Raw genomic sequence first — 25,795 nt, forward strand, 5'->3', positions numbered from 1 at the left:
TTTGTAGTTGTGTGACCCTAGGCAAGTCACTTAACCTCTGACTGTTTGACAAAGGGATATACTGGAGAAGGAAATGGCAAACCAAACCAGCATCTCTGCCAAGAAAACTCCAGGGACAGTTGGTTCACAGAGTCACGAACAGTTGGACTGATCAACTACATAACAACAAAATTTTGCAGTTGAGGAAACTGAGGCAGATTCAGTTAAGTGACTTGCTCAGGGTCACACAGCTAGTAAATGCCTGAGGCTGAATTTGAACTTAGGTCCTCTAGACTCTAGGTCCAATGCTGCATTCCCTGAACCATCTAGCTGTTCCACAGTAACCTCATAACTACCAGCACTGTCACACAAATTTAAATGTCAGTTTGTGTTGTGATTTGAACTATATAAAACAGAAGACATTAAAGAAACTGTATAAATCTTTATAGCGAGTATTCATCACTGAAAGTTAGCTAACAGGATAGAATGTTAAAATGTGAATTTAAACAATACTTAGCAACACTAAACAATTTGAGAGAGGAAGTGATGGTTGCTATACTCAAATGAAAATGTAGAAATTTTTGTAATCTTATTTGATATATACCATCACTAGCAAATTAGGGAGGAGGGAGACAGGTGATAAGACCCTACTAGAGAGCCTTAAAACCTTTATTACTCAGTCCTATTTATATCTTAGACAGAACCTTCAACATAGTGCCACCTTACATCAAATTCAGATAATCTAAACAGTTTTAAAAACTTTGTTCCTAAAGAAAAATGAAATTTTTTTTAACTTGTCTACCAACAAGTTTTCTAACAGATGTGCAGGTCAGGACTGATTGCTATTAGGAAATGTACAGGTATAGAGTAAAGAATGTTATTATTTTATTTCTAAAACATCTTTTGGAAAACCAGAGACAATATTAACTGAAAAATCAAATTTCAGAGCACACTTGGATTATACAGAACCACTGGATCATTTTCCCAAGTGAGTCTTGGGGTAATTGTATTATTTGCATCATTCTAAGTATGAAATGTCCAGCTACTATTAGAAATTCTCCCTACTAATTTGTATCATATACGTTTGCCCAGCCCACCTTGCCTTCTGGGTCAGCCCACTTGTGCTTTGGAAGTGATTTTTCATGACTACTCAAATAGAATATCTAAAAGCACATAAAAGTAAATAAATAAATGAAAGTATATAAAAGCATTTAATAGATGCAGGAAGTGTCTCAGAAAAGTTAAGTAAATTTCAGAGTCATCAGGTTAGCTACAAAGTAGGTCTTTAGCAGCCAAGTCTTGCGTTCTCCCCACTACACCACACCACTAATGCCAAAATACAACAGAATTCTGCCTCCGACACTTCTGACGTGGGGCACATCAAGTGAATTACTTCACTTCCTGAAGCTTCAGTGAAGGGGCTGCACTTTGAGGCTCTTTTTAGTTCTAAATCTACAATCCTGCACATTATAGCATTTGTATCCTTGAAGGTGATAAATCTAAAGGAATCAAAGTAGAAGAATATACTTATGTCATCAGTAAGTGGCTACCTGTGACTGAAACACCTGCAGGACCCTAGACACACACACTCTCTCTGTCTCTGTCTTTCTCATCTTACCCATGTACTTTTATACTTAGGAAAGATGTCAGACAGTCTACATAAAGATTATAACAAAGATCACAAAAATATGATTCAAGTCAGTGTACGAATTAAGTGAAATTCAGTAGGGAAAAAAAGTTTTCTCACCCCCAATGGTACTCTCTTGAAATTCATGAAATTGGCCCTTCACAAATCGAAGCACAAGACTTGATTTTCCAACAGCAGATTCGCCAAGAAGTACTAGTTTGAACTGGCAAATTTTATTCCCAGTATTTGGCCCATTGGGTCTTGTTGCTCCTCGGTTAGCCATGTCCAAATTATAATAAAGTCCCTAATTTCAGGTTCTTAAGTGGTAGACGACTTCCAGGATGCAAGTGTCAATATTTTTCTTTCTATTGGCAATAACCTGTTAAATCAAAACAAAAATGAACATCAAGTTATTAAATGCAGAAAATAATAAAATAGGTCAAATCCAATATGAATTATTTTAATGACCACAGTATAGTATTATATGAGTTACCTGGTTTCCTGGGAAATACACTCTCCTTTATATTTAGAAATTTTACTGATTTTTAATCCCATAATTTAAAATGTTAAGGATTATAATCTTCAAAAATCATCTCAGTACCACTGTTGGGGTATTTTATTGCTATGGAAATATGTTTTGCTTTTCATTAATGACTGCACAGATATACTGCTATAGATATATTTTCAGTAACATCTTGCAAATATATATATATATATGTAAAAGCACATAATTCACACATTTTAAATCACCCAAGAATATAGGTAGTATAGTGGTTTAAACAAAACTATTCTTGTAGAAAAACTACTCCATCCCATTTCTTTTCTCCTTTAACAATCTATGTCTTAAACTTGAGAGTGAACAATAATATTACTTAAGGATAAATTTTTCTTCCAACTTTAACCAAGACTTGTATCTTTTCTCCATACAGTATACTTAAGAAATCACTGAACTTACAGATAGCTCCAACAGTATTTCTGACCCACTGTCTTAGGTGGTCTTGAATTTAAGCATTATTGAACTCCTACAAAAATGTGGTCATTTACATAAGCAACTCTCTCAATGATGAATAAATATTACCTATTGTTCTTGGGATGCAGCCAGGGGGCTCAGTGGATAGAGTGCCGGTCCTGGAGTCAAGACATGAGTTCAAATCCTTAAGACACTTACTAGCTGTGTGATTCTAGGCAAGTCACTTAACCTGTTCGCCTTAATCCACTGGAGAAGGAAACAGCAAATCACTCCAGTATCTTTGCAAAGAAAACCCCATATAGGATTATGATGAAGAGTCAGCCAGTGACTGAACAACAACAAATTGTTCTTAGGCCATAAAACACGTGTGGGAACATCTGCCTGCAAGAACTGTTCTTAACGAATGGGAAAACAGCTTACTAGGTGTCCACACGATGGGGACAATGATTAATTACCAACGAAAAGTCTTGTAGACTTAAAATGCACTAACACACCTACCCAGGATATGACTGAAGGCAATTGAAACACTGCCTAGTTGTATGAAGTGGTATGATTTGTAAAACTGCGTATTAGAATACTGAGCAAGGATGTTATGTTAAGACTTGTTAGTTATCTAACAGTAAGCTCTTTGAGGGGGAGGAATTTTTCTGTCTACACGCATACAGTGCCTAGCAAATAAGAGGCACTTATTAAACACTTCAAGCCAAGTCAACAAGCATTTATTAACTACCTACTCTATGCATGTTAGGTGTTTAATAAATGTTTATTGGCTGATAGGTAATATGCTAAACTTTAGTTTAAAAAAGTCTCAGTTTTAAAGCTCACAGTTGAGGAAATTTCTGTGTTAATTCCAAAAGTTGCATCAAAAGGCTAGACTTGAATAAAACTAATCTAGGTCCCTTAGGCTGCTAGTAACAGCAGCAATAAAAAGTGGTTTATAATAATAGCTAACATTTCTATAGCACTTTATGGTTTGCAAAGCATTTTTACAAATATCTGATTTTATCTTAACAACCCTGAGAGACAGGTGCTAACACTCCCATTTTACAGATAAGTAAATTGACGTTGGAAAGGTTAAGCGATTTCTCCAATTGCTAGTAGCCTGAGATTGGATTTGAACTCATGGCTTCCTTACTTGGAAGTCCCATTCACTACCTCGCCTAGAGGTCTCAATGCTTTGGGACAGACAACTTTAAAGGCATTCTATTTACCAAAATTGTGAGTCTTGCATTTCATTGTTACTTTTAGTGACTATTTTGGCATTTAAGCTTATTTTCTAGTTTAACTAATAAGTTTATCAGAAAGGTTTAATTCGATTTCGTTGGGTGGTTGGACAGGATTAAGTAAAAATAATAAAGACAGGCTTTCAAAATCTTCCTATTTACACAAGATAGGCTCTCACATCACACACCTCTACTAGAATACTTAAATTATTTATCAGAGTATTTTAAAAATGCAAAAAGTAGTTAAGTGGATGATAACTTATCAAAGGCATTTCCTCCCGCCCCCATTCCAGCAGGCTTTAAAAACAATTCTGAAGCACTAAAAATATAGACAAAGTAAAAATTACTTATTTTTTGGCTCACATAATAATAGCTGACAATGATATAGCACTTTAAGGTTTGCAAAGCACTTTACAAATACTACCTCATTCTATGCTCAAAAATTATCTATAATTTCTTTAAACAACAAAGTTTTTTGTTTTTTTTTGGAAGGAGTGTGGGGCCAGCATTTCATCTGTGAGTAAATCAGGTGTTGACTCTCAACCTAGGCAGACAGGTAACTCACTCACTGAGGGCCTGGAGACAAGCCATACAATATTTTACAACGGAGACTCCTGTATAAAATGAGCTTTCCGCATAATAGACAACATTCCATTTTCCACTCGGTTCTCTGCACCCCGCCAGTGGCTCTGCATACTTTCTTCTCAATCTCATCAGAGCTCCTCCAAGGACCTTGAGCAGATCATTTCGTCCACCCCGCCCCCCCCCCCCCCCCCCCGATTTTGCAGAGAAGGAAACTGAGACCCAGAGAGGCTCGGGGAGCGGCCCAAAGCATTCCGAGAGCACTGTAAGCAGCCCCCGGGCTTAGGCTGAAGCTCCGCTGAGTCCTGTCCCTCACAGGAGGGCCCCCGCACCCCCCATTAGCCCAAGCGAAAGCCCAACAGGTGGACGATGGGGCTCTGGCGAAAAGACTCCGGGGACGAGACCGGAACGGTCCGGCCGGCCCAGAGCGCCCTCCCGGACCTGGCCCGGCTGCCCAGGCCGGGGAGGGCCCCGGGCCGCCATCTTGGGCCGGGAGCAGGGACACCGGCTGAGCCGGGCCTGGGGCCCGCGGCCAGCTCAAGGCGGGGCGGCTCCGCTCGTTACCTGGCGCGGCGGGACCGGCTACTCCTCAAGGACGAGGCCCAGGGCCGGCGTCTCCTCCGCGGCCTGGCTGCGCCTTCTCGCGCCGCTCTCCTTCCTCAGACTGGCCGGTGCGGGGCTCGCGCCGCTGGGGCCGCCCCCGTCGGGCTCCGTCCCCGCCTCCCGCCGCTCCACCCCCTCGGCCGGAGCCGGGCGCCCACGGCCGCCGCCGCCTCCGCCGCTTCCTCCTCCGCCCCTTCCTCTTCTGGCTCCCCCGGGCTCAGCCGCCGGGCGCCTTCCGAAACCAAAACACAGACACCAGCCCCAGCTCGGCCGCCACTTCCGCCCCCCGACGCCGACCCCGCCGCAGCCGCCGCCACGTCCGCGCACGTAGCGCGGGCCTCTTACGTCACTTCCTGTCGGTGGGCCTGCCCAATGCCTCCTGCCCCTCCCCTCGGCTAGTCTCGGCCCCGCCCCTCTCCTGGCGTGGCCGGGCGGTCTTTGGCTTTCCCAGTTTCTCACTACTGAGCTGTGCAGCGGAGGGGGCCGGAACCTTGGATCCGCGGTGTCGGAGCTCGCACGGGCTGGCCGGCGCTGCGCACCGCCGGGGACGCTCCACCCTCAGGCGCAGGCTCGGTCCTGCTACGGAGGGGAAGGGTGGTTGAACGCGGCCTGGCGCCACGGGGTGTAGTCTGTCGGGGGGGTGGGGGGAGCTCCAGGGAGCCCCACGAACACCCGTGGGCACAGCGGCCCGGGGCCATCAGAAGTGATAACAGTCACAGCAGTCATTTACGTAGCGCATCAAGTTGTTCAAAGCGCTTCAGACAAATCGCCTCTTCCGATCCTGGCAGGGGCCGTTATTAGCACCATTATACAGATGGGGAAACTGAGGCTGCGAAAGGTGACGTGACCTGGCCAGTGCCGTGACCCAGCCACCAAGTGTCTGAAGCCGGGCTCTAGCTGCCTAGGCTGCCCGGCTGCCCACAGAGCACGGGTGACCCTGCCGGACGTCCCGGAGCTTGCTTTCTTCTGGGGGGTGGCCTGTCCCTGAGCCGAAGGAGGGATCGGTGGAGAGCTCTGGGGTTGTGGGAGGAGGGAGAGATCCTCATTCACTGCGCGGGGACGGCGACGAGGAAGGGATCTCGTTCTGAGAGGCCGGAAGCGATCGGTGGACATTCATTTAGTGCCCCGTGTGCCAAGCATTGTTAGTGATTCCCCGTCACTGCTTGTTTGTATTTGTTTGCCGGTTGTCTCCTCCACTAGAATGTAAACTCCTTGACAGCAGGGATAGTCTTTTGGCTCTTTTTGTATCCCCAGCACTTAGCACAGTGCCTGGCACATAGTAGGTACTTAATCAGTGTTTATTGATTGTTGATACATGGACACGTGAAAACAAAAACCAAAAAAACAAAACCTTATCCTGAAGGAGCTTACACTAACAAGCTTACAGAACTGGAGGGTTCGAAGGGTCAGTACTGGCCATCTAGTCTAACTCTAAAGCCAAAGGAATCCCTTCACTCTGATAGAATGGACTATATATGTGTAATTACCTTCAGGGCACTCCCCCCCCCCCCAATCCAGTCACTCAGGCCTGCAACCTTGGCACTATACTACGCTCCACACACTCATTACATAACATACGTTATTTAGCCATATCTTATCTTTTCTACCTTTGCAACGTCTCTTTTATACACACATACTTAGTTTCTCTGCTTCCTCCAGGACTCAAATCTGTCGTGTATGTACATGTACACATACATATCCATACATATGTATATGTAATATGTGTCCACTTAGCTACCACCCTAATTTATCTCCTCTCTTCTATTGCAATAGTCTTCTAATTGGTGTCGCCACTCTCCTCTTCAAATCGCCTGCAAATGACCTTTCTGAAAATCTTCTATTGGCTTCCTATTACCTGCAGGATCAAATATAAATTCTGTTCGACATTTAAAACTTCATAACCTGGCCATTTCCTATGTTTTCTATCTTCTTACAGTCTGTTGACCTACGGGTACTATACCGTCTACCATCTAGCCTTATGCACCTATTTGCTGTTCCTTGCTCACATGGCACTCTACCTCCTGTCTCCATGCATTTGCTTCGGCTGATCTGCGTGCTTACTTTTGATTCTTTGGCTTCTTTCAAGACTCAGCTCAAATCCCACCTTTTGTGGCAGCCTTTTCTGACTCTCTGCTGCTGCCCATATCTCTGAGATTACTCTCCAACTGTTCTTTATCTCATATCTACTACTAGTAATACCGCTTCTGCTATTGCTACTACTACTACTTATAATAAAAAAGAATAATAGCTAGAATTTATATAATGTTTTTAAGGTTTACAATGTAGTTGTTCAATCATTGTCATGCCTGACTCTTTACAACCCCATGGACCATAGGATGTTAGGCCCTTACACACACACACACACACACACACACACACACACACACACACACACCAGGGTCTTTTCCAATGAGTCTTGTCTTCTCATTATGTGGCCAAAATATTTAAGCTTCAGCTTCAGTATTTGACCTTCCAATGAATAGCCTGAATTAATTATTGACTGATGTGATGCCCTTGTTGTTCAAGGGACTCTCAGAAGTCTTCATTAGCACTTACGATTTGAAAGCATCAATTTTGCAGCACTCAGTTTTCCTTTTAGTCCAACTCTCAGCCATACATTGCTACTGAAAAAAAAAACAAACAAACACTGCTTTGGCTATATGGACCTTTGTCAGCAAAGTTATGTTATTATGTCTCTGCCTTTTTAGCATGCTGTCCAGATTTGCCATACCTTTCCTTCCAAGGACCGTCTTTTAATTTCATGGCTGCAGTCACTGTTCTGCAGGGATCTTAGAGCCCAAGACCTTAAAATCTGACACTGCTTCCGTTTCTTCTCCCTCTGTTTGCCAGGAAGTGATGGGACCAATTGCCAAGATCTTAGTTTTTTTGATGTTAAGCTTCAAGTCGTCTTTTATACTTTCCTCTTTCACTCTCATCAAGAGGTTTAATTCCCCTTCACTTTCTGCCATCAGAGTAGTATCATCTATATTCCTGAAGGTGTTGATAATTCTCCCAGAAACTTTAATTCCAGCTTTTGATTCATCCAGCCTGGCATGTTCCATGATGTACTCTACATATAAGTTAAACAAATAAAGCGTCAATATAGAGAGGCCTTTATTGTACTCTTTTCCCAACACTTAACCAATCAATTGTTCCACAGTTGAATCTAACTGTTGCTTCTAGACCTCCATACAAGTTCCTCAGGAGACAAGTATCATGATCTGGTACTCTCATCTCTTTGAGGACTTGCCACATTTTATTGTGATCCACACAGTCAAAGGCTTTAGTGTAGTCAATGAAGCAGATGTTTTGTGGAACTTTCTTTCTTTCTCCATAATCCAGTGAATATTGGTAATTTGGTCTCCAGTTCCTCTGCCTCTTTGAAAACCAGTCTGCTCTTCTGGTAATTCTTGGTTCCCACGTATTGCTGAAACCTAGCTTGTAGAAGCTTAAGTATAACCTTGCTAGGGTGTGAAATGAGAACAGTTATTTGGTAATTTGAACATTCTTTAGCATTGCTCTTCTTTAGGATTGGGACTAATTTTTTCCAATCCAGCAGCCTTTGCTGAGTTTTCCAAATTTGCTGGCGTATTGAGTGCAGCACTTTAACAGCATAACCTTTTAGGATTTTACATAGCTCAACTGGAATTCCATCACCTCCACTAGCCTCACTGTTAGCAATGCTTCCTAAGACTCACTTGACTTCATTCTCCAGGATGTCTGACTCTAGATCAGTAACCACACCATTGTGGTTATCAGGGATGTTAAAATCTTTCTTGGATAGTTCTTCTGTATGTTCTTGCCACTTTTCTCAATCTATTCTGCTTCTTTTAAGTCCCTAACATTTTTGTATTTTATCTTGCCCATTTTTGCATGAAACTCCCTTGACATCTCTAATTTTCTTGAGGAGATCTTTCTCATTGTGTTCTTTTCTTCTGTTACTTTGCATTGCTCATGTAGAAAACCTTCTTATCTCTCCTTGCTGTTCTCTGGAATTCTACGGTTCAGTTGGGTATATTTTCCCTTCTTTCCTTGTTACTTTCCTTCTTTCCTCAGCTATATGTAAAGACTCATCTGTCAGCCATTTTAAATTCTTGCTCTTCTTTCTCTTTGGAATTTTTTTTTTTTTTGCTGCCTTCTGTACAATATTGTGAACTTCTGTCATAGTTCTTCAGGTAGTGTGTTTACAAGATTTAATCCCTTAAATCTATTCATCATTTTCACTTCATACTCATAAGTGACCTATATGGTCTGATAGTTTTCTCTACTTTCTTTAGTTAAAGTCTGAATTTTGCAATGAGAAGCTCGATGTGAGCCACAGTCAGCTCCAGGTCTCAACTGACTGTATGGAGCTTCTCCATCTTTGGCTGCAAAGTATATAATCGATCTGATTTTGATATTGATCATCTGGTGATGTCCATGCATAGCGTTACCTTTCGGGTTGTTAAAAAAGTGTTTGCTATGACCAGTGACTTACCTTGACAAATCTACTAAACTCTGCCCTGTTTTATTTTGTACTCCAAGGCCAGATTTGTCCATTCTTCCAATTATCTTTTGATTTCCTACTTTAGCATTCCAATTCCCTATGATGAATGTCACTTTTTTTTTGAGAAGATGTTGTAGGTCTTCATAGAACTGATTTGTGGCCTCTTCAGCATAGACTTGTATCGCCATGATGTTGAATGTTTGCCTTGGATTTGAACAGATGCTACTCTGTCATTTTTGAGATTATACTGCAGTAATGCTTTTTCTGAGCCTTTTATCGACTGTAGGGCTATTCCATTTCTTCTAAGGGATTCTTGCCCACAGTAGTTATATAGAAGGATCAGATTCATATATTCCTATCCATTTAAGTCTACTGACACCCAAGATGTTGATGTTTAAATTTCCTGTCTCCTATGTGACTACATCCAGCTTACTTTGGCTCATAGATCTTTCATTCCAATGTTTGCAATGGCCTTTACAAATATTATCTCATTTTATCCTCACAACAACCTGGGAGGTAGGTGCTGTCATAACCCCCATTTTACAGATGAGGAGGCTGAGGCAAATTGAGGTTAAATGACTTGCTCAGCATCACACAGCTAGCAGCTACCTAAGGCAGCATTCTAACTCAAGTCCTCCTCCAGTCCTCTGTTCACCTACCTATTTACATGCTGTCTCCCTCATTAGAATGGCCTTTGAGGTTTTTGCCTTTCTTTGTATCACTAGCACTTAGCAAAGAAGTGTACAAAGAGGCACTTATTAAATGCCATTGACTGATAGACGCACACGCACACACACGCTTACGAAAGACAAGGTACTTTAGGGGAGGGAAGCCACTATCAGCATGGGGAATTGGGGTGGGGCAGTTTGTGGGGTGGATGGAGATCAGGAAAGGCTTCATGTAGAGAGTAGTGATTGAACTAGTCTTGAAAATTAGGGATTCCAAGACAGGGAACTCCAGGCCACTCTCTTAATAAGTTATTGAGAAGGTGCTGACCTATGTTGATAGAGGGAGTGCCCTCTTTATCAGTGAAGTAGCAGGTCCACTCCCTATCCTTAAATAGAAAGTAATAGATACGTCTGTGTGAGTACCAAACATATGTGTTGCTACTAGCTGTCTCTGTCAGCAACATTTGTTGAATGTATCTCTTATGCCACCAGAATTAAAAAAACCTTTGGATTCTAAAGTAGTCTGATTCTCAGATGTCTGATGTATCATAGGTAAATTAAACCACCTCTATTACTTTCTTGAATTATTTTAATATGATACATATTAGTCATGATAACACATTTTGGACTCCACCAAGAATCAGGAAGTTGGGTGTGTCAGCTTAGTTTTGTCAATGCAAACACCGTCAGCAATTTCTTAAAAGTAAATGTGAGGATGTTTGGAAAAAAACCCTCACAAGTAGCATGGTGGATATTGAAATTTATGAGCTGTTAATATTGAAGCCCTTTTCATTATAAATATGCTTAACGTGAATGTATTAGACAAATATAATATGTTTGACAAAATATATGTACTGAGCGCTCACAATTAAATGAGGCAAGTCTTAGACAATTAAAAAAAATTGTGAAGCACAATCCTTCCTCTGGAATCTTACCACACTACCATTTTTATCTCTATCTTCTCAGGTATCCTTCCTCATTCATATGTGACCACTAACTTCCTTTCTAGGGTTGCCTCTCCTTTGTAAACACCTTTCCCAATGTAAGTCAGTACAGGCATACAGATGACTTGTCTGGGATGAGTGCTGTCCAGTGACAAGCACCTTTAGAACTCAGTGTTTATTTTTAGAGAAGTGGAAATCATCACAATGATTCTACTTATACATTGCTTTTCACATGGCTTCTCTGATTTCGACTTCCTTTCTTAAGATAGCTTGGTAAATTTGACACCTTTTCCTCTTTATAAAGCTATCCTCATGGATAGATTTCAGGGAGAACGTGAATGGGGGGAAAGTTACATCTGTATACTAACCTCTACCTCAAATTAAAAACAATTTCCTTTTATTATTTAAAACCATTATTTGAGATGGAATCCACAGGCTTCACTGGTTGGCGAAAGAAATCCGTGACAGAAAAAGGCTTAGACCACCTGAATTAAGAAATTATTGCAATATTCCAGGTTTCTTGTAATGAGAGGATGAACTTGCTATGAGAGGTGGCCACCTGAGGGGTGGCGAGAACCCTACTGGCAAGAATGTCTTCTAAAGATTAATGGTGTGCCTCCACAGGGTCTGTCAAATCAGTGGTACTGAGGCAACTATTCAATATGAGCCCAACAATAAAGAGGTCTGCTGTTTTTCCAGGCATGTATCTTAGATGTGACCAAGAAATTCTCAAGGCCAGAAGCCTGCAGGAAGGGGTAAGGAAGCAACCAGCACACCCCAGGGAAACATTACCATTGACCCTTGTCCTGGAGTACAGCCAGTATGTATCATGGGCAGAACTTGAACCTAGGTTCCACTAACTTTGAGATTGGCTCTCTGTCCAATACTCCTTGCCGTTTCTCAGCTTAAGCACAGCTTAAAATATACAAATGGCAATCATAATGCACTTAGAACTGGTAGAAATGTTAATTGCCTAATGACTATCAAGTCTAATGAAAAGGTCTTTAAACTAAAAAAGAAGGTAGAGGAAAAAAAGACTTAGATATACTCCCCAAGCTAAATATTATACATAGCTATGACAAGAAGATTAGAACTAAAGATAACCAGAAATTCATACAAGACAAAACAACAAAACCAATGGCCATAAATAACTGTAGAAAACTGTAGAAAAGTATGTAAGATAAGAAAGGTGAATTAGAGTTTATAATACAGGGAGGCAAATTTGACTTCATAGTAATCACTGAGTTGGTGGAACAAGACCTTTGAAATATATACCTTATTCAGAAGGAAACAGGTAAGGTTGAATGGGTAATGGGCTGGGGGAAGAATACTGTATGTTATGAAGCTATATTCACAATTACTTTTGGTGGACTCATTCCCCAATGGTTAACATACTTTCAGTGTCTTCTACTCTCTCCATCTCTATGTTGAACCCCTGGCTACTGAAGAGCAAACCCTACACTTTAACATCACCTACCTCATCCCTCATTCCCATCCTCTTCAACTCTACCTCCTGGTATCCCCTTCAGATCTCTCCACCCCTTCCTTTTTCCTCTCTGGAATATCTGTCTGCTTCATAATGAACAAACTTGCTTTTATCTTAAATCTCCCATTCTCATCTTAAAGTTCCCAGGTCCTCAATCAAGTGAACTTCCACGATCTGCTGTTACCTTTCACCTCAGCATAGGAATCTTCATACCTTTGATCTTGTTATCATCCATAAGTATTCTACTTCTATGTTCAAGAACTCTGAATGTGCTTTATCTGATAATTATCTTTTTTCTATCTCTTCCTATGCCTTATTTTTCTTCTTAAAATCTATGGATCTTCTATTCTGCACTTAACAAATCCTAAATAAAATGGGCAATTCTATATAAAACAAGAAAAAAGAAGATTGTATGTCAGACTTCAAATGTATACAGCTTTCTTCTCTTTTAAAATAATTAATTCAACATGTAACTTTTAAAGCTATCCTGGAGCAATGTGATTCTTTCTGTCTGTCCTCTTCTGTACATTTAAAAATTGCTTCAGTGACCTGCTTTTCTCTTTTGGGGGGATGAAGGGGAAGGATGCTGTCCTTTCCCTAGTCTCTTATTCCCTTCCACCCAACCCCAAACTGGAAAAAAAACTAGAAATAAAAGCCTTGTTACAACATATGCAGTCAACCAAAATGCATCTCCACATTGGCCTTGTCCAATTTGTCATCTTGAATTTTGAGTCCCTCACCTCTTTATCAGGAGGTGGGTACACGCCTCATCACCGATCCTCTGAAGGTTGGTCATTGCATTGGCTACAGCTCTTATGCCTTTCAAAATTATTTTTCTCTACAGTGTTGTTGTTTTTGTATAAATTGTAATACTGGTTCTACTGACTTCACTCTGAATCATACATGTCTTCCAGGTTTCTCTGTCATCATTTCTTATGGTGCTATTTCACTACATTCACATACCATTATTTGGTCATTCCCTAGTGGATGGGAACTCCCTCTGTTCCTAGTCCTTTGATATAACTAAAAAGCTGCTATAATTATTTTTGCATATATGGATCATTTTCCCCTTTCTTTGATCCCTTTGATTATAGGTCTAGCAGTAGTGTTGGTTTTCATCCTCATTTTTCCTCTCTTGATTTTCCTCCTACATATATGACTGTTAGTTCTCAGTCTTTCGATGGATTTTAATCTATGTTACTCACCCTAGCTGTGAGCGTGTCACAAGTCTCCGTTCTCCAACCTCTTTCTCCCTATAGTCTCTCTTTTGTTGGTCTCATCAACTTCCATGGGTTCAATTATCTCTAAGCAGATGATTCCCACATTTATTTGTCCAACCCTAATCTTTCTCCTGAGCTCCAGTTCTGCATCACCAACACTCTGTTGGACATCTCAAATGGGCTGTAGACTGACCCTTCCTTCCTTCCTTCCTTCCTTCCTTCCTTCCTTCCTTCCTTGCTATCTTCCTTCCTTCCTTCCTTCCAACCTTCCTTCCTTCCTTCCTCCCGGCCTTCCTTCCGGCCTTCCTTCCTTCCTTCCTTCCTCCCGGCCTTCCTTCCTTCCTTCCAACCTTCCTTCCTTCCTTCCTCCCGGCCTTCCTTCCTTCCTTCCAACCTTCCTTCCTTCCTTCCTCCCGGCCTTCCTTCCTTCCTTCCTTCCTCCCGGCCTTCCTTCCTTCCTTCCTTCCTTCCTGAGGCAATTGGGGTTAAGTGACTTACCCAGGTTCACACAGTTTCTAAGTGTCTGAGGCTGGATTTGAAATCGGTCCGGCTGACCCCAGGGCCAGTGCTCTACCAACTGTGCCCCTACTTGACTTTTAAAAATCAACATGTTCAAACAGAACTTATTTTTCTCTCAAAATCTCCTCTCTTCTGCCTTTCCTGTCAATGCTGAGGGGACCATCATTCTTTCAAACATTTTTGAAGCCTTGGAGACACTCCTCTCTCTTACTCATCCCCCATATTCAAACAGTTGCCATATATTTGGAATTTGTTTTTTCTGCAATATCTTTCCCAAATGTCATCTTCTTCCCACCTACACGGTTACTATACAAGTTCAGGCCCTCATCCCCTCTTTCCCGGAACCCAGTGTCTCTTTCTAGAGAACTATCCCATATAAAGAAGAATGGAGGTGGAGCCAAGATGGTGGAGAAAAGGCAGGAACTCTCCTGAGCTCTCTCGAGGGGCAGAACCCACCAAAGGACGGGGTGAAACAATTTTCCGGTCGAAGGTAACTTAGAAGGTTGGCAGAAGTGGAGCACAGTCCAGTTCAGGCCACTCAAGGTAAGCCAGCAGGAAGGCCCTGGGCCCTGTGCCAGACGGGCAGGCCTTGTGGGAGACTGAGTTTCCAGCAGTAGGTTCTGGAGCTTTCAGCCCACAGACAGCATGGGGGTTGAACAACTGGTCAGACAGGTATCATGGAGTCCCTTTGCTGACACTGGGTGCAGGACTTTGTTGCATTGCCCACACTTGGATCTGGGTCACAGTCATGGATCACAGTCCCAAGGTGAGGAGGAGCACTAGCACACCACAGCTTGTAGCTGCAGGGAAGTATTGATGCTCATCACAGTTCCAGGGAGGAAAAGAGTGCTTGTGATTGCTCACAGAGCAGAGCACAAATCATGAGGGTAATAAATGCACCTCTCCTAAGACCATACCACCTTGCAAGAACTGAAAATTTATAGACCCCCAGAACTAGCTCTTAAAACAGCTTCAAAGGAAACCTGAAGCTCCCTGGGAACAGAGTTCAACTTTAACATAAAATTAAATATCAAGAAGTAGGCTGGAAAAATGAGCAAACAACAATAATAACAAAAGAACCTAATCACAGAAAGTTGCTATAATGACAGGGAAGATCAAATCACAAACTCAGAAGAAGGCGACAAAGTCAAAACTTCTATATCCAAAGCCTCAAAGGAAAGTGTAAATTTGTCTTAGGCCCCAGAAGAATTTCTAGAAGAGCTCAAACAGGGTTTGAAAAATCAAATAAGATAAGTAGAGGAAAAATTGGGGAAAGAAATGCAAGTGATGCAAGAAAATGATGAAAAAAGAGTCAACCAGCTTGGTAAAGGAAGCACAAATAAATACTGAAGACAATAATACTTTAAAAAACAGAATATGCCAAATGGTAAAAGAAGCACAAAAATCCACTGAAGAGAAGAACTTCTTTTTTTTTTTTTTGAGAAGAACTTCTTAAAAAGCAGAATTGACCACATGGAAAAAAGAAGTACAAAAATTCACAGAAGAAAAGACCTCCTTAAAAAGTAGAATTGGTCAAGTGGAAAAGGAGGTACAAAATCTTACTAAAGAAAATAATCCCTTAAAGTTGGGCAAGTGGAAGTTAATGACTCCATGAGACACAAAGAAACAATAAAACAGAGTAAGAAACAATGATAAAATAGAAGAAAATGGGAAATATCTCAGAACAATAACTGACATGGAAAATAGATCAAGTAAAGATAATTTAAGAATTATTAGACTATCTGAAAGCCATGAAAAACAACAAACTGCCACAATATCCTAGAATCAGAAGGTAGAATAGAAATGGAAAGAATCCACTGATCACCTCCTGAAAAAGATTCCAAAATGAAAACTCCTGGAATCATTACAGTCAAATTCCAGAGTTCCCAAGTCAAGGAGAAAATATTGAAAGCCAGAAAGAAACAATTCAAATATTGTGGAGCCACAGTCAGGATAATACAAGATTTAGGAGCTTCTACATTAAAGGATCAGAGGACTTGGAATATGATATTCCAGAGGGCAAAACAGCTAGGATTACAAGCAACAATCACCTGACCAGTAAAACTGTGTATAAATCCTTCATGGGAAAAAAATAGATAGTCAATGAAATTGAGGACTTTTAAGCATTTCTGATGAAAAGACCAGAGCTGAATAGAAAATCTGATTTTCAAATACAAGGCTCAAGAGAAGCATAAAAAGGTAAACAAAGAAAGAGAAATCATAAGGGAATCAATAAGGTCAAATTTTTTCATTCCTACATGGGTGTATGATACTTGTAACTGCTAAGAACTTTAACATTATTAGGACGGTTAGAAGGAGTATACATAGACAGAGGGTATGGCTGTGAGTTGAATATGATGGAGTAATATCTAAAAAAAATAAAATTAAGGGGTGAGAAAGGAATGCATTGGGAGAAGGGGAAAGGGAGAGGTAGAATGGAGTAAATTATCTTACATAAAAGAGGTAAGAAAGACCTTTTACAGTGGAGGGCAATGTGGGGAATTTGGGAGGGAAGAGCGCTTGAACCTTACTCTCATCCGCATTGACTCAAAGAGAGAATAACATACACACTCAGTTGGATATAGAAATCTACCTTACATTACAGAAAAGTAGGAGGGGAAGGGGATAAGAGAAGGGGTGGCAACTGATAGAAGGGAGGGCAGATTGGGGAAAGCAGTAGTCAGAAGAAAAACACTTTTGAAGAGGGACAGGATGAAAAGAGAGAGAGAGTAGGATAAAAGTGGGGGAAAGGATGGAGGGAATATACAGTAATCATAACTGTGAAAAAAATTTTATAGCAAGTTTCCCTAATAAAGGCCTCATTTCTCAAATATATAGGGAACTGAGTCAAATTTACAAGAATACAAATCATTTCCCAATTGAGAAATGGTCAAGGGATATGAACAGGCAGTTTTCAGATGAAGAAATCAAAGCTATCTATAGTTATATGAAAAAAATGATCTAAATTACTATTTTTTTAGAGAAATGAAAAGTAAAACAACTCTGAGGTACCACCCCATACCTGTCAGATTGAATAATATGACAGAACAAAGAAATGATCCATGTTAGAGGGGATGTGGGAAATTTGAGACACTAATGCACTGTTGGTGGAGTTGTGAACTGATCCAACCATTCTGGAGAGCAATTTGAAACTATGCCCAAAAGGCTATAAAAATGTGCATACTCTTTGACCCACCAATACCACTACTAGTTCTGTATCCCAAAGAGATAAAAACAAAAGAGAAAAGGACCTGTATGTATAAACATATTTGTAGCAACTCTTTATGGTGGCAAAGAATTGAACATTAAGAGGATGCCCATGAAATAGGGAATAACTTGTTAGTTGTGGTATATGATTGTGATGGAATACTATTATGCTATAAGAAATGACAAGCAGGATGCTTTCAGAAAAACCCAGAAGGACTTACTGATGCAAAGTGAAATAAGCAGAAGTGGGAGAACATTGTACATAGTAATAGAAATACTATACTATGATCAACTATGAATGAGTTGACTATTCTCAGCAATACAATGATCCAAGACAATTCAAAAGGACTTATGATGAAAAATGCTATTCACCTCCAGAGAAAGAACTGATGGAATCTGAATGCAGATGGAAGCCTACTTTTAAAAACTTTATTTTTCTTGTTTTTTTTTTTGGTGTGTGTTTTCTTTTACAACATGACTAATATGAAAAAATATTTTGTATGGCTATACATGTACCTATATCAAATTGTTTGCCTTTTCAATGAGGGGAGAAGGGAAAGAGGGAAGGAAAGAATCTGGAACTCTAACTTTTAAAAAATCCATATGTCAAAAATAGTTTTTATATGTAATTGGGAATTTTTTAAAAAAATTAAATAAATAGAAAAAAGGAAAGAAAAGAGAGGCCATTCCTCTCTTCCTTCCTTCCTTCCTTCCTTTCTTCCTTCCTTCCTTCCTTGCTTCCTTCCTTCCTTATTCCTCCCTCCCTTCCCTCCTTCCCTCTTTCCTTCCATCCTTCCTTCCTTCCTTCCTTTCCTTCTTTTCTTCCTCTCTTTCCTTTTTTTTTTAACAATAGCTCTCTTGGTCTCCTTTCCTTAAGTCTCTCTCAGTCCAAACTCAGTCCAAACACCTGCTAAACTGATTTTCCCAAAACATATATCTGACCACATCACCCTCTAAGCATTAAACTCCAGTAGCTCACTGTTACCCCCAGGATTAAATATATAGCCCTTTGTTCAGCATTTAAAGCTCTTTACAACCTGGGACCTTCCCACTTTTCCAGTCTTAAACACTTCAATGCACTCTGCAATCCGGATGTACTGGCATACATGCTATTCCTAAAACATGTGACATTTCATCTTCATTTTCTCTGCTTTTGCCCTTGCTGTCCCCCATGCCCTTGCTGGCATGCCCTTCCTCCCAACCTCTGACTCTTAGAATCCCTGGCTGTAATTAAGACTCAAATCTAATGCCACTTCTTTAGAAGGCCTTTGCTGGCAGCCCCAGCTGCTAGTGCCATCATCTCTAAGATTACCTTCTGCCCATTCTCTGTGTGTCTTATATGTAGGTAGTCATTTAGATATTGTCTTCCCCATTAAAGTATAAGTTTCTTGAGAGCAAGAACTGTTTTTGCTTTTTCTTTGTATCTTTTTAGCACTTAGCACAGTGCCTAGCACATGGTAAGCATTTAATAAATATTTGTTCACTGGTGTGATAAGGACACTTTCTGGGCAAAGATAAAATCAAGCAGAAGCAGAAGTAATTCTATCATAGGAATATACTACAGACCACCTGAAGAGAATGAGGGAAAAGATGAGACCTTTACAGAGCATTAGATGACTGACATGGAGGTATGACATGGTGCTGATGGAGGACTTCCATTATCTAGGCATCTACCAGAACTTTCTGCCTAGAGTAGAACATCTAAGAATTTTCTATCTTACCTTTTCATTAAAATATGACAGAATTTCAACCCAGGTCTTCAGACTCCAAATCTAGTACCTTTTTCATGGGCGGGAGGCTTGTTCTTTCAGTTCTGGAATCCCTAATGCAAAGGAAATGTGTACTAGCTTTATAAAAACATTGATGCAAATTTAGCATCCTAGCCTGTGATCCCCTTCCATACCTGGAAAGGTGAAAAACTAACCTTCACCAATAAGGAAAACTGATTGTTGGGGTGGTAATGATGGGAACATCTTTGAATTTGTATTAGAACTGGAGAAGACATCTGGGTACAGTCTGATGTACACCTTGTATTCTGGGAAAGCAGATTTCAGTGAGTTCAGGTGAAGCCCAGGAGAAATGGGAAGCTCTCAAAAATGAAATTTTGGAGATACAAACAATACCAATTAAGAGAAAAAAGGAGTGTTGCTTAAAAAGCTATGCTCCTAAGTGACACCTTTACTCTCTCTCACTAATAGAATCAAAAACTATACTGTAACAGGTAGTGAATTGTAGTGGATAAAAGCACTACTCTCGGAGTCGGGAAGACCTGGTTTTAAATCTAATCTTAGACACTTACTAGCCCTATGATCCTGGTTGCAAGTCACTTAACCACTCTGTGCCTCAGTTTCCTCATCTGTAAAATAAAGGGGTTGGGATCCACTGCCCATAAACGTCCCCTCCAGTTCTAAACCTTTGATTCTATGAACTTTCCAATAGCCCCATATGTTACGTAAGTCATAAGAGGTCAGCACCTTTCCAAGCGCTGTCCTCTTCAAAGGAAAGAAACAACAGCTCAGAGACATCCTGTCCCTGGCAGCCGGCGGAGGGGCAGGTAGCCTCCTGCAACCTCCTGTAACCGAACGCTCAAAAAGGGCCCAGAGCAGGGAGAGAAAGGAGAACTGGCTCGAGGGGGCGGGACACACCAAGCCCCTCCCCTGTTCCCTAGGTAACCCGTTTAAACAGTGACTCTCCCTTATTCTCTGGGCTATTCTGCGCTCCTCGGGATTGGAGGGGAGTGAGTCCGTATCCTTAGATCTGAGGCTGCGGTCATGGAGCCCCAAACAGACTCCCGTCCCTCGGCTGAGATGGGAAGCCCCCGGGCGATGGAGGTCTCAGCGGACTTGAATGACCCCCTGAGAACAAAGACAGTTCTTAGCCTAGAGGAAGGCTCGCCCGCGGGGTCGGTCAATATCCCGCGGCTGACGTCAATGAACCTCTCATCTCCCCCGTTCCCCGAGGCCAAGTTTATGCCATCTTGGAGATCCTGCACGGATTGGGATAACTTGCCGTACTTGGAGAAAGGCGGGGGGCAGTGCAGGGAGCTGAGCTCCATGGGGCATCGCTGCCCCAAAGACACTAGCCTTCTGAAGGACATGCAGCCCCAGGAGGAGATAGATGCTGCCCTGGGCATGAACAGTGGTTTGGGATTATCAACCCGGCCCCCCACGGCCAGGTACACCCAGAGGGACCCAGAGGATGGGCAGAAAATGCGGGAGAAGCTGGCCATGCAACCCCCCTTTTGTCCGAAGCCCGACATGGAGTTCGTGAATAAGCTCTCAGCGAAGATCTCCTGCCCGGAGAACTTGGGAGCTTCCGAGGAGGAGGAGTCCCCGGTCGGCTTGGAGACTGGGCTGCCCAGTAGGATGATGCGTAACGTGGAACCGGAGAGCAAGGACCCGGTAGGGCTGGTGATAGAGCCACCAGCTGACGTCTTCAAGACGAAGGCCGAAGAATCTCCCAAGCTTCCGAAGGATTTGGAAGCGGGAGTGGAGCCTCCAGATAATATCAGACCCATTTATCTTGGGAAATTTTTTGACCGTAATCCTTCCTGGCGATGTGTGAGTTCTAAGTTCTCTTTCACACCCACTCTTTTCTCCCTTTCTTCCTCCCTCCTTCCCCTCCTTTTTCTGGGACCAGTAGTGCACTTAGAATTACTATTAAATCAGAACACTGGTTTCCCATTGTGGTTCATGGACACCGGTTGTTATTTTGTAGAAAGTTTATATGTTATTCCTTTGCTTCCCAATATCCTCTCCCATATTAGACCTCAGTTTCCTTGGATGCTAACATGATCCATGATTTCCTTAGTGGGGTAGTCTCTCCACTGTTGCAGGTCTCAAGCTCTCTATTTGATTCTTGCCCACGTCCTCTCATAACCCCTCCATGGAGGAATTACTGGGTGTGTTAGAGTCCTTTCTCTATGTCTTTTAACTTTTTGAAAGCACCAGTACAACACTTGGGTTCTTTCTGTTATCCCTCCCTCTGACTACATGAAGGATCTGACTCTTCTTCCAATCACACATTTCTTTCCATGATATGCTTTATGCCCCATAATGCACCTTGTGAATGCTGCCCTGAGTACTTCTTCTGATCACCCATCTTTGAATGTCTGCCTTTTTTTTCTTTAAATACCCACCAAAGGCTTTTCTCTCTCCAATTCCCCATATTGGATATTTACTTTCCCACTACTCATTTTCCCAGCTTTTTTTTTCTTCTATATTTCCAAGTTGCCCGTCCTTCTTGTCTTGTTAACGTTCTCCCTTTTTTTTCAGCCCCACTGGCGTATAACAGGACACATTTAAGTCTAACCAGAGGAAAAATGGTGTTCACATAGTTAGAGCCCTGGCTCTAGAATCCTGCAGGAGCCTTGGGTTCAAATGCCATCTCTAATGCCCCTCCTCCTGTGTGACCTTGGTGAAGTTCATAAGCCTCCCTGGGCTTCCCTTTTCCCATCCATCAGGTGAGGAAGTTGAACTCCATGGCCTCCAAGGACCCTTCCAGCTCTTTGGTCCTAGAGCAAAAAATCTATTCTGGACCCCAGAAAGAAATTGAAGAAGCTACTTTTCCATTCATTGTTTATTTTGAGATTATCATTAGTGATACTATATTCTCCTTAAGGAGGGTATGATATAATTTGAGATTCTGTGAAGATATACTAGTATATATGTGTATGTACACATACACAGTTGTTTCATTTTATTTTTTATTTCACTTGGGATTGTAACTCATTTGAAAACACAGGCCCAAGCCAAGTTCCAAAGCCACTTTCATTCCTGACAGTGCTGATCCTTCTACTTTTCATCTCCTGCTTTTTTCCCTTCTTTTTTTTCTTCTTTAGGCAGGGAAGCTTATTCCAGTTGGATACAGAGCTGAAACCTGTTTGACTGAAAAATGGCCTCCAGTGAGTGTTGTCAATAGAGACTTGTTTATTTCTTTGCCTTAGACATGACCTTCAAGAAACTTAACTCAACTCTCTGTATTCTCCCTTAAGCTTATATAAAGTGAATGTTGGGAATATTTAGAGGCTTTCCTCCTCTCACTGTTTAGTGAGAGGTGGAGGTGATACAGGCTTCCAAATGTACTGGAATTCAAGGTGTAATGGGAAAGAGCACTGGACGAAGGCCTGCACTTCTAGGTCTGGCTCAAGGTACTTAATAGGACCTAAATTTATTTATCTACAAAATAAAGGGGTGGGAAGTCTGCAGCCTTCAGGCCACATGTGGCCCTCTAGGTCCTCAAGTGTGACCCTTTGACCGAATCCAAACCATTCTATGAAGTTTGGAGTTAGTCGAAGGGCTGCACTTGAGGACCTACTTGTTCTGTGAAGTTTGGATTCAGCCAAAGGGCCTCACTTGAGGACTTAGAGGGCCACATGTGACATCTAGGCCACAGGTTCCCTACCCCTGGATTAGAACATTGCTAAATTCCTACCCAGATCTGAACTCCTGTAAGCCAGTGACCTATAATGGCAGTTCAGGTGTAATGGAAAGAGAAGGAAGATGAGAGGGAAAAAGCATGTTATTAAGCACCGAGGAACAGTGCTAAGTGCTTTACAAATATTAGTCAAAAGACCTCATAGGAATCAGTCCTGGATCTTGAGATCTCTTACTGTGTTATCTTGGGCTAGTCGCATAATTTATCTGATCTTCACTTAGAAAGTGCAAATAGCAATGTTTTCAATACCATCTCAAAGAACTATAAGCCAGAAGGCTGTATATTAATGACAGCTCTTGATAGTAACTGTTACTGAGTAAATTCATCCCAACCAGAAGGAATCTAATAGCATATTGCACTTTGAGATGCTAGTGCCTTTTGAATATTGATTTTCTAAATGATGCTATTATAATTTATTTACATGAGAGGTAAAGGGGAGACAGATTGTTACTGATTTTCAGGAGGATTTTTCAGGTGAACTGCAACTGATTGGTTCTGTTTATCAAAGTTAGCAAGGTACACCAGAAACCACATTGATTCTGGAATCAGAGGACCTGGGTTCAAATCCTGTCTCCCGATGGTTACTGCCTGAGTGATTAGACAAATCACCAGTCTCTGGGCCTCAATTTAATGAGGGGATTGAGCTAGCTGTGCTCTGAGGTTCCTTCCTCAGGAGAATCTGTGATCCCATGATTCCAAGGTTTCATAATTGCATTTAAAAAAATTTTGGTAGTGCGACATAGCAGATAGAGATCTGGCTTTGACTTCAGGAATATCTGGGTTCAGGTCTTGCCTCTGACACATACTGACAGCAATCTTTGCTTGAAACCTTGACTTGCACATCTGTGTGTCCTTGTACTTTCACTCTCTCGACCTCAAGTGAGGGGCTTGAATTATATGCCCCCTAAGCTCCTGTGGTTGATACTTAATAGGAAAAGGTAACACTAAAAAGAATTAATTCTATAACTTTTTCTCATAAACATAGATATATACACATACTATATATATGTGTGTGTATATATATGTACTATATATATATATACATACTATAATGTATAATGTTTTGCTCTGGATTGCATTGGGTTTAAGTAGACTTAAAAGGGAGTGTTAATAGTATGTTAATATTATTGTAAAAAAGCTATGTTGATGCCTTCTGTTTTCAAACCATTTTCCTCCATCATCCTTGTCCTCCTTGACACAAAATAAAACACCTAACCAAAATCATCTGACAGTGGGAGAACTTATTTGGAGAAAGCGGATAAGTAGTTTTATTTCTACTGAGTTTGCCATACAGGTAGGAACTCTACTCAGTAGAGACATAGACCAGAGCAGTTGGAGGTGGCACAGAAAGAAGGACCAAGGAGGAAGTAGTTAGAGAGCAGGTGTGGTCAGAGAGTTAGGGGAAGAATCTGCCTAATGTAGGACCAGGCAGCCCAGCAAAGAGAGTTTTCTTTTGAGTTCAGACAACATTTAGATCAAACAACTGACTATGCTAAGGACATTGAACAAGACTAGGAAATAGGAAATGGGAAATAATGGGGGAAGAAATGCCTTACCTGGAGTCAGAAGGCCTCAGGTGCATGCCTTGGCGTTGCGTTTTACTGTTTTTGTGAGGTTGGGCACTGAACTTTGCCAAGCCTCAATTTTATCACCTATAAAATGGAACTAATCATATTTGTATTAGACTGTAAGTTGTGGAACAATTTTAAGGAGATTCCTCACCAGGGGAATTCCCAAACCAGTAAATAAAATCATTGGGCCAATTAAAAAGATGTACTCCCTACCTCACAAGGTCACTGCAAGAAAAATATTTTGTAAACCTTTAAAGTGATCAATAGGAATGAGTTTAGAAGTCAAGGTCCTTGCCCTTATAGAGCTTATTGTTTCAAGGAGAAGGGTGTGATCAGTGGTTTCACACTGCAGGTGGAGGGAGACGATGAGGGGAAAGTTGTTGGATTTGGCCAATAGGACACCCCTTGACAACCTTATAGACTTGAGAAGAGTTTTAATGCAATAGTGGCTTTGAGGACTAGATTCTAAGGCACTAAACAGTGAGTTGATTGGTGAAAAGGTGAGACAGCTCAAATATTCTACAATTTTTTCAAGGGATTTTGTGGCAAAACAATAAAGGGAGAAGGTCAAAGGGTGGAGGATGCAGTTAGGTTTCTTTTTAGGCAACAGGGGACCTGAGCATGTTTGTAGATGAAGAGAGAGAACCCACTGAAGGAAAAGAGATGGAAGAGTCAACCAAGACTTTCATTTATGGTTTATACACAGACACTACAGTCATAGAATTCTATTACTATGGTTTTTTTTTCTATTTTAAGCAGGTTTTTCCTCCATCATAATCATTCTCTCTCTCTCTCTCTCTCTCTCTCTCTCTCTCTCTCTCTCTCTCTCTCTCCCCTTCTCTCCCCCCACCCCAGCCTTTGACTCCACCCACTGAAAGAAAGTTTTACAAAGCCAGATATCCAGATCCTGGTACTAAACGAATATTTTATGGCAGAGCAGATGATCCTGATGTTTCTCATTTGATACATGGTAAAAAAACTGATAGGTCACTCAAGGTAATTTTCTTTCCTGTTAATTCTCAACTTTTGAAATGGAAAAATATAGAAATCATGGCTTGATGAAATTCAGACACTGGTTTTAAACCTTTCCCCTGGTCCTACTTCTATAATGGTGATTTCCATTCATCCTCTGCAAAGGATGTTAATCTTGAGCAGTAAAGAAGTCCCCCCCCCAAAAAAAAACAGACAAAGAATTATAGAGAAATGTGCTAGAATTTATCCAAAGACTGGTTACCTTGCCCATAAATATGTAGGCTGCATACACTGATTTTCCT

General features: G+C 41.4%; 2 protein-coding genes across 2 annotated transcripts in view; one reads left to right on the forward strand and one right to left on the reverse strand.

The window, feature by feature from the left end:
* RAB5A (RAB5A, member RAS oncogene family) overlaps positions 1-5,248 on the reverse strand; it is a 43,669-nt gene extending 38,421 nt beyond the window's left edge. Inside the window, exons 1-2 of the mRNA XM_036760109.1 lie at positions 4,946-5,248; positions 1,727-1,985 (exon numbers count right to left, since the gene is read on the reverse strand). Coding sequence (XP_036616004.1) covers positions 1,727-1,889 — 163 coding nt within the window. The 5' untranslated portion in view covers positions 1,890-1,985; positions 4,946-5,248. The remainder of the gene's footprint in view (positions 1-1,726; positions 1,986-4,945) is intronic.
* Positions 5,249-20,285: 15,037 nt separating this feature from the next.
* EFHB (EF-hand domain family member B) overlaps positions 20,286-25,795 on the forward strand; it is a 42,182-nt gene continuing 36,672 nt past the window's right edge. The window contains exons 1-3 of the mRNA XM_036761762.1: positions 20,286-21,074; positions 22,355-22,417; positions 25,377-25,517. Of these exons, the coding sequence (XP_036617657.1) occupies positions 20,286-21,074; positions 22,355-22,417; positions 25,377-25,517 (993 nt within the window). The remainder of the gene's footprint in view (positions 21,075-22,354; positions 22,418-25,376; positions 25,518-25,795) is intronic.

This window comes from Trichosurus vulpecula, chromosome 5 (assembly GCF_011100635.1).
Source record: "Trichosurus vulpecula isolate mTriVul1 chromosome 5, mTriVul1.pri, whole genome shotgun sequence".
Taxonomy (NCBI): Eukaryota; Metazoa; Chordata; class Mammalia; order Diprotodontia; family Phalangeridae; genus Trichosurus; species Trichosurus vulpecula.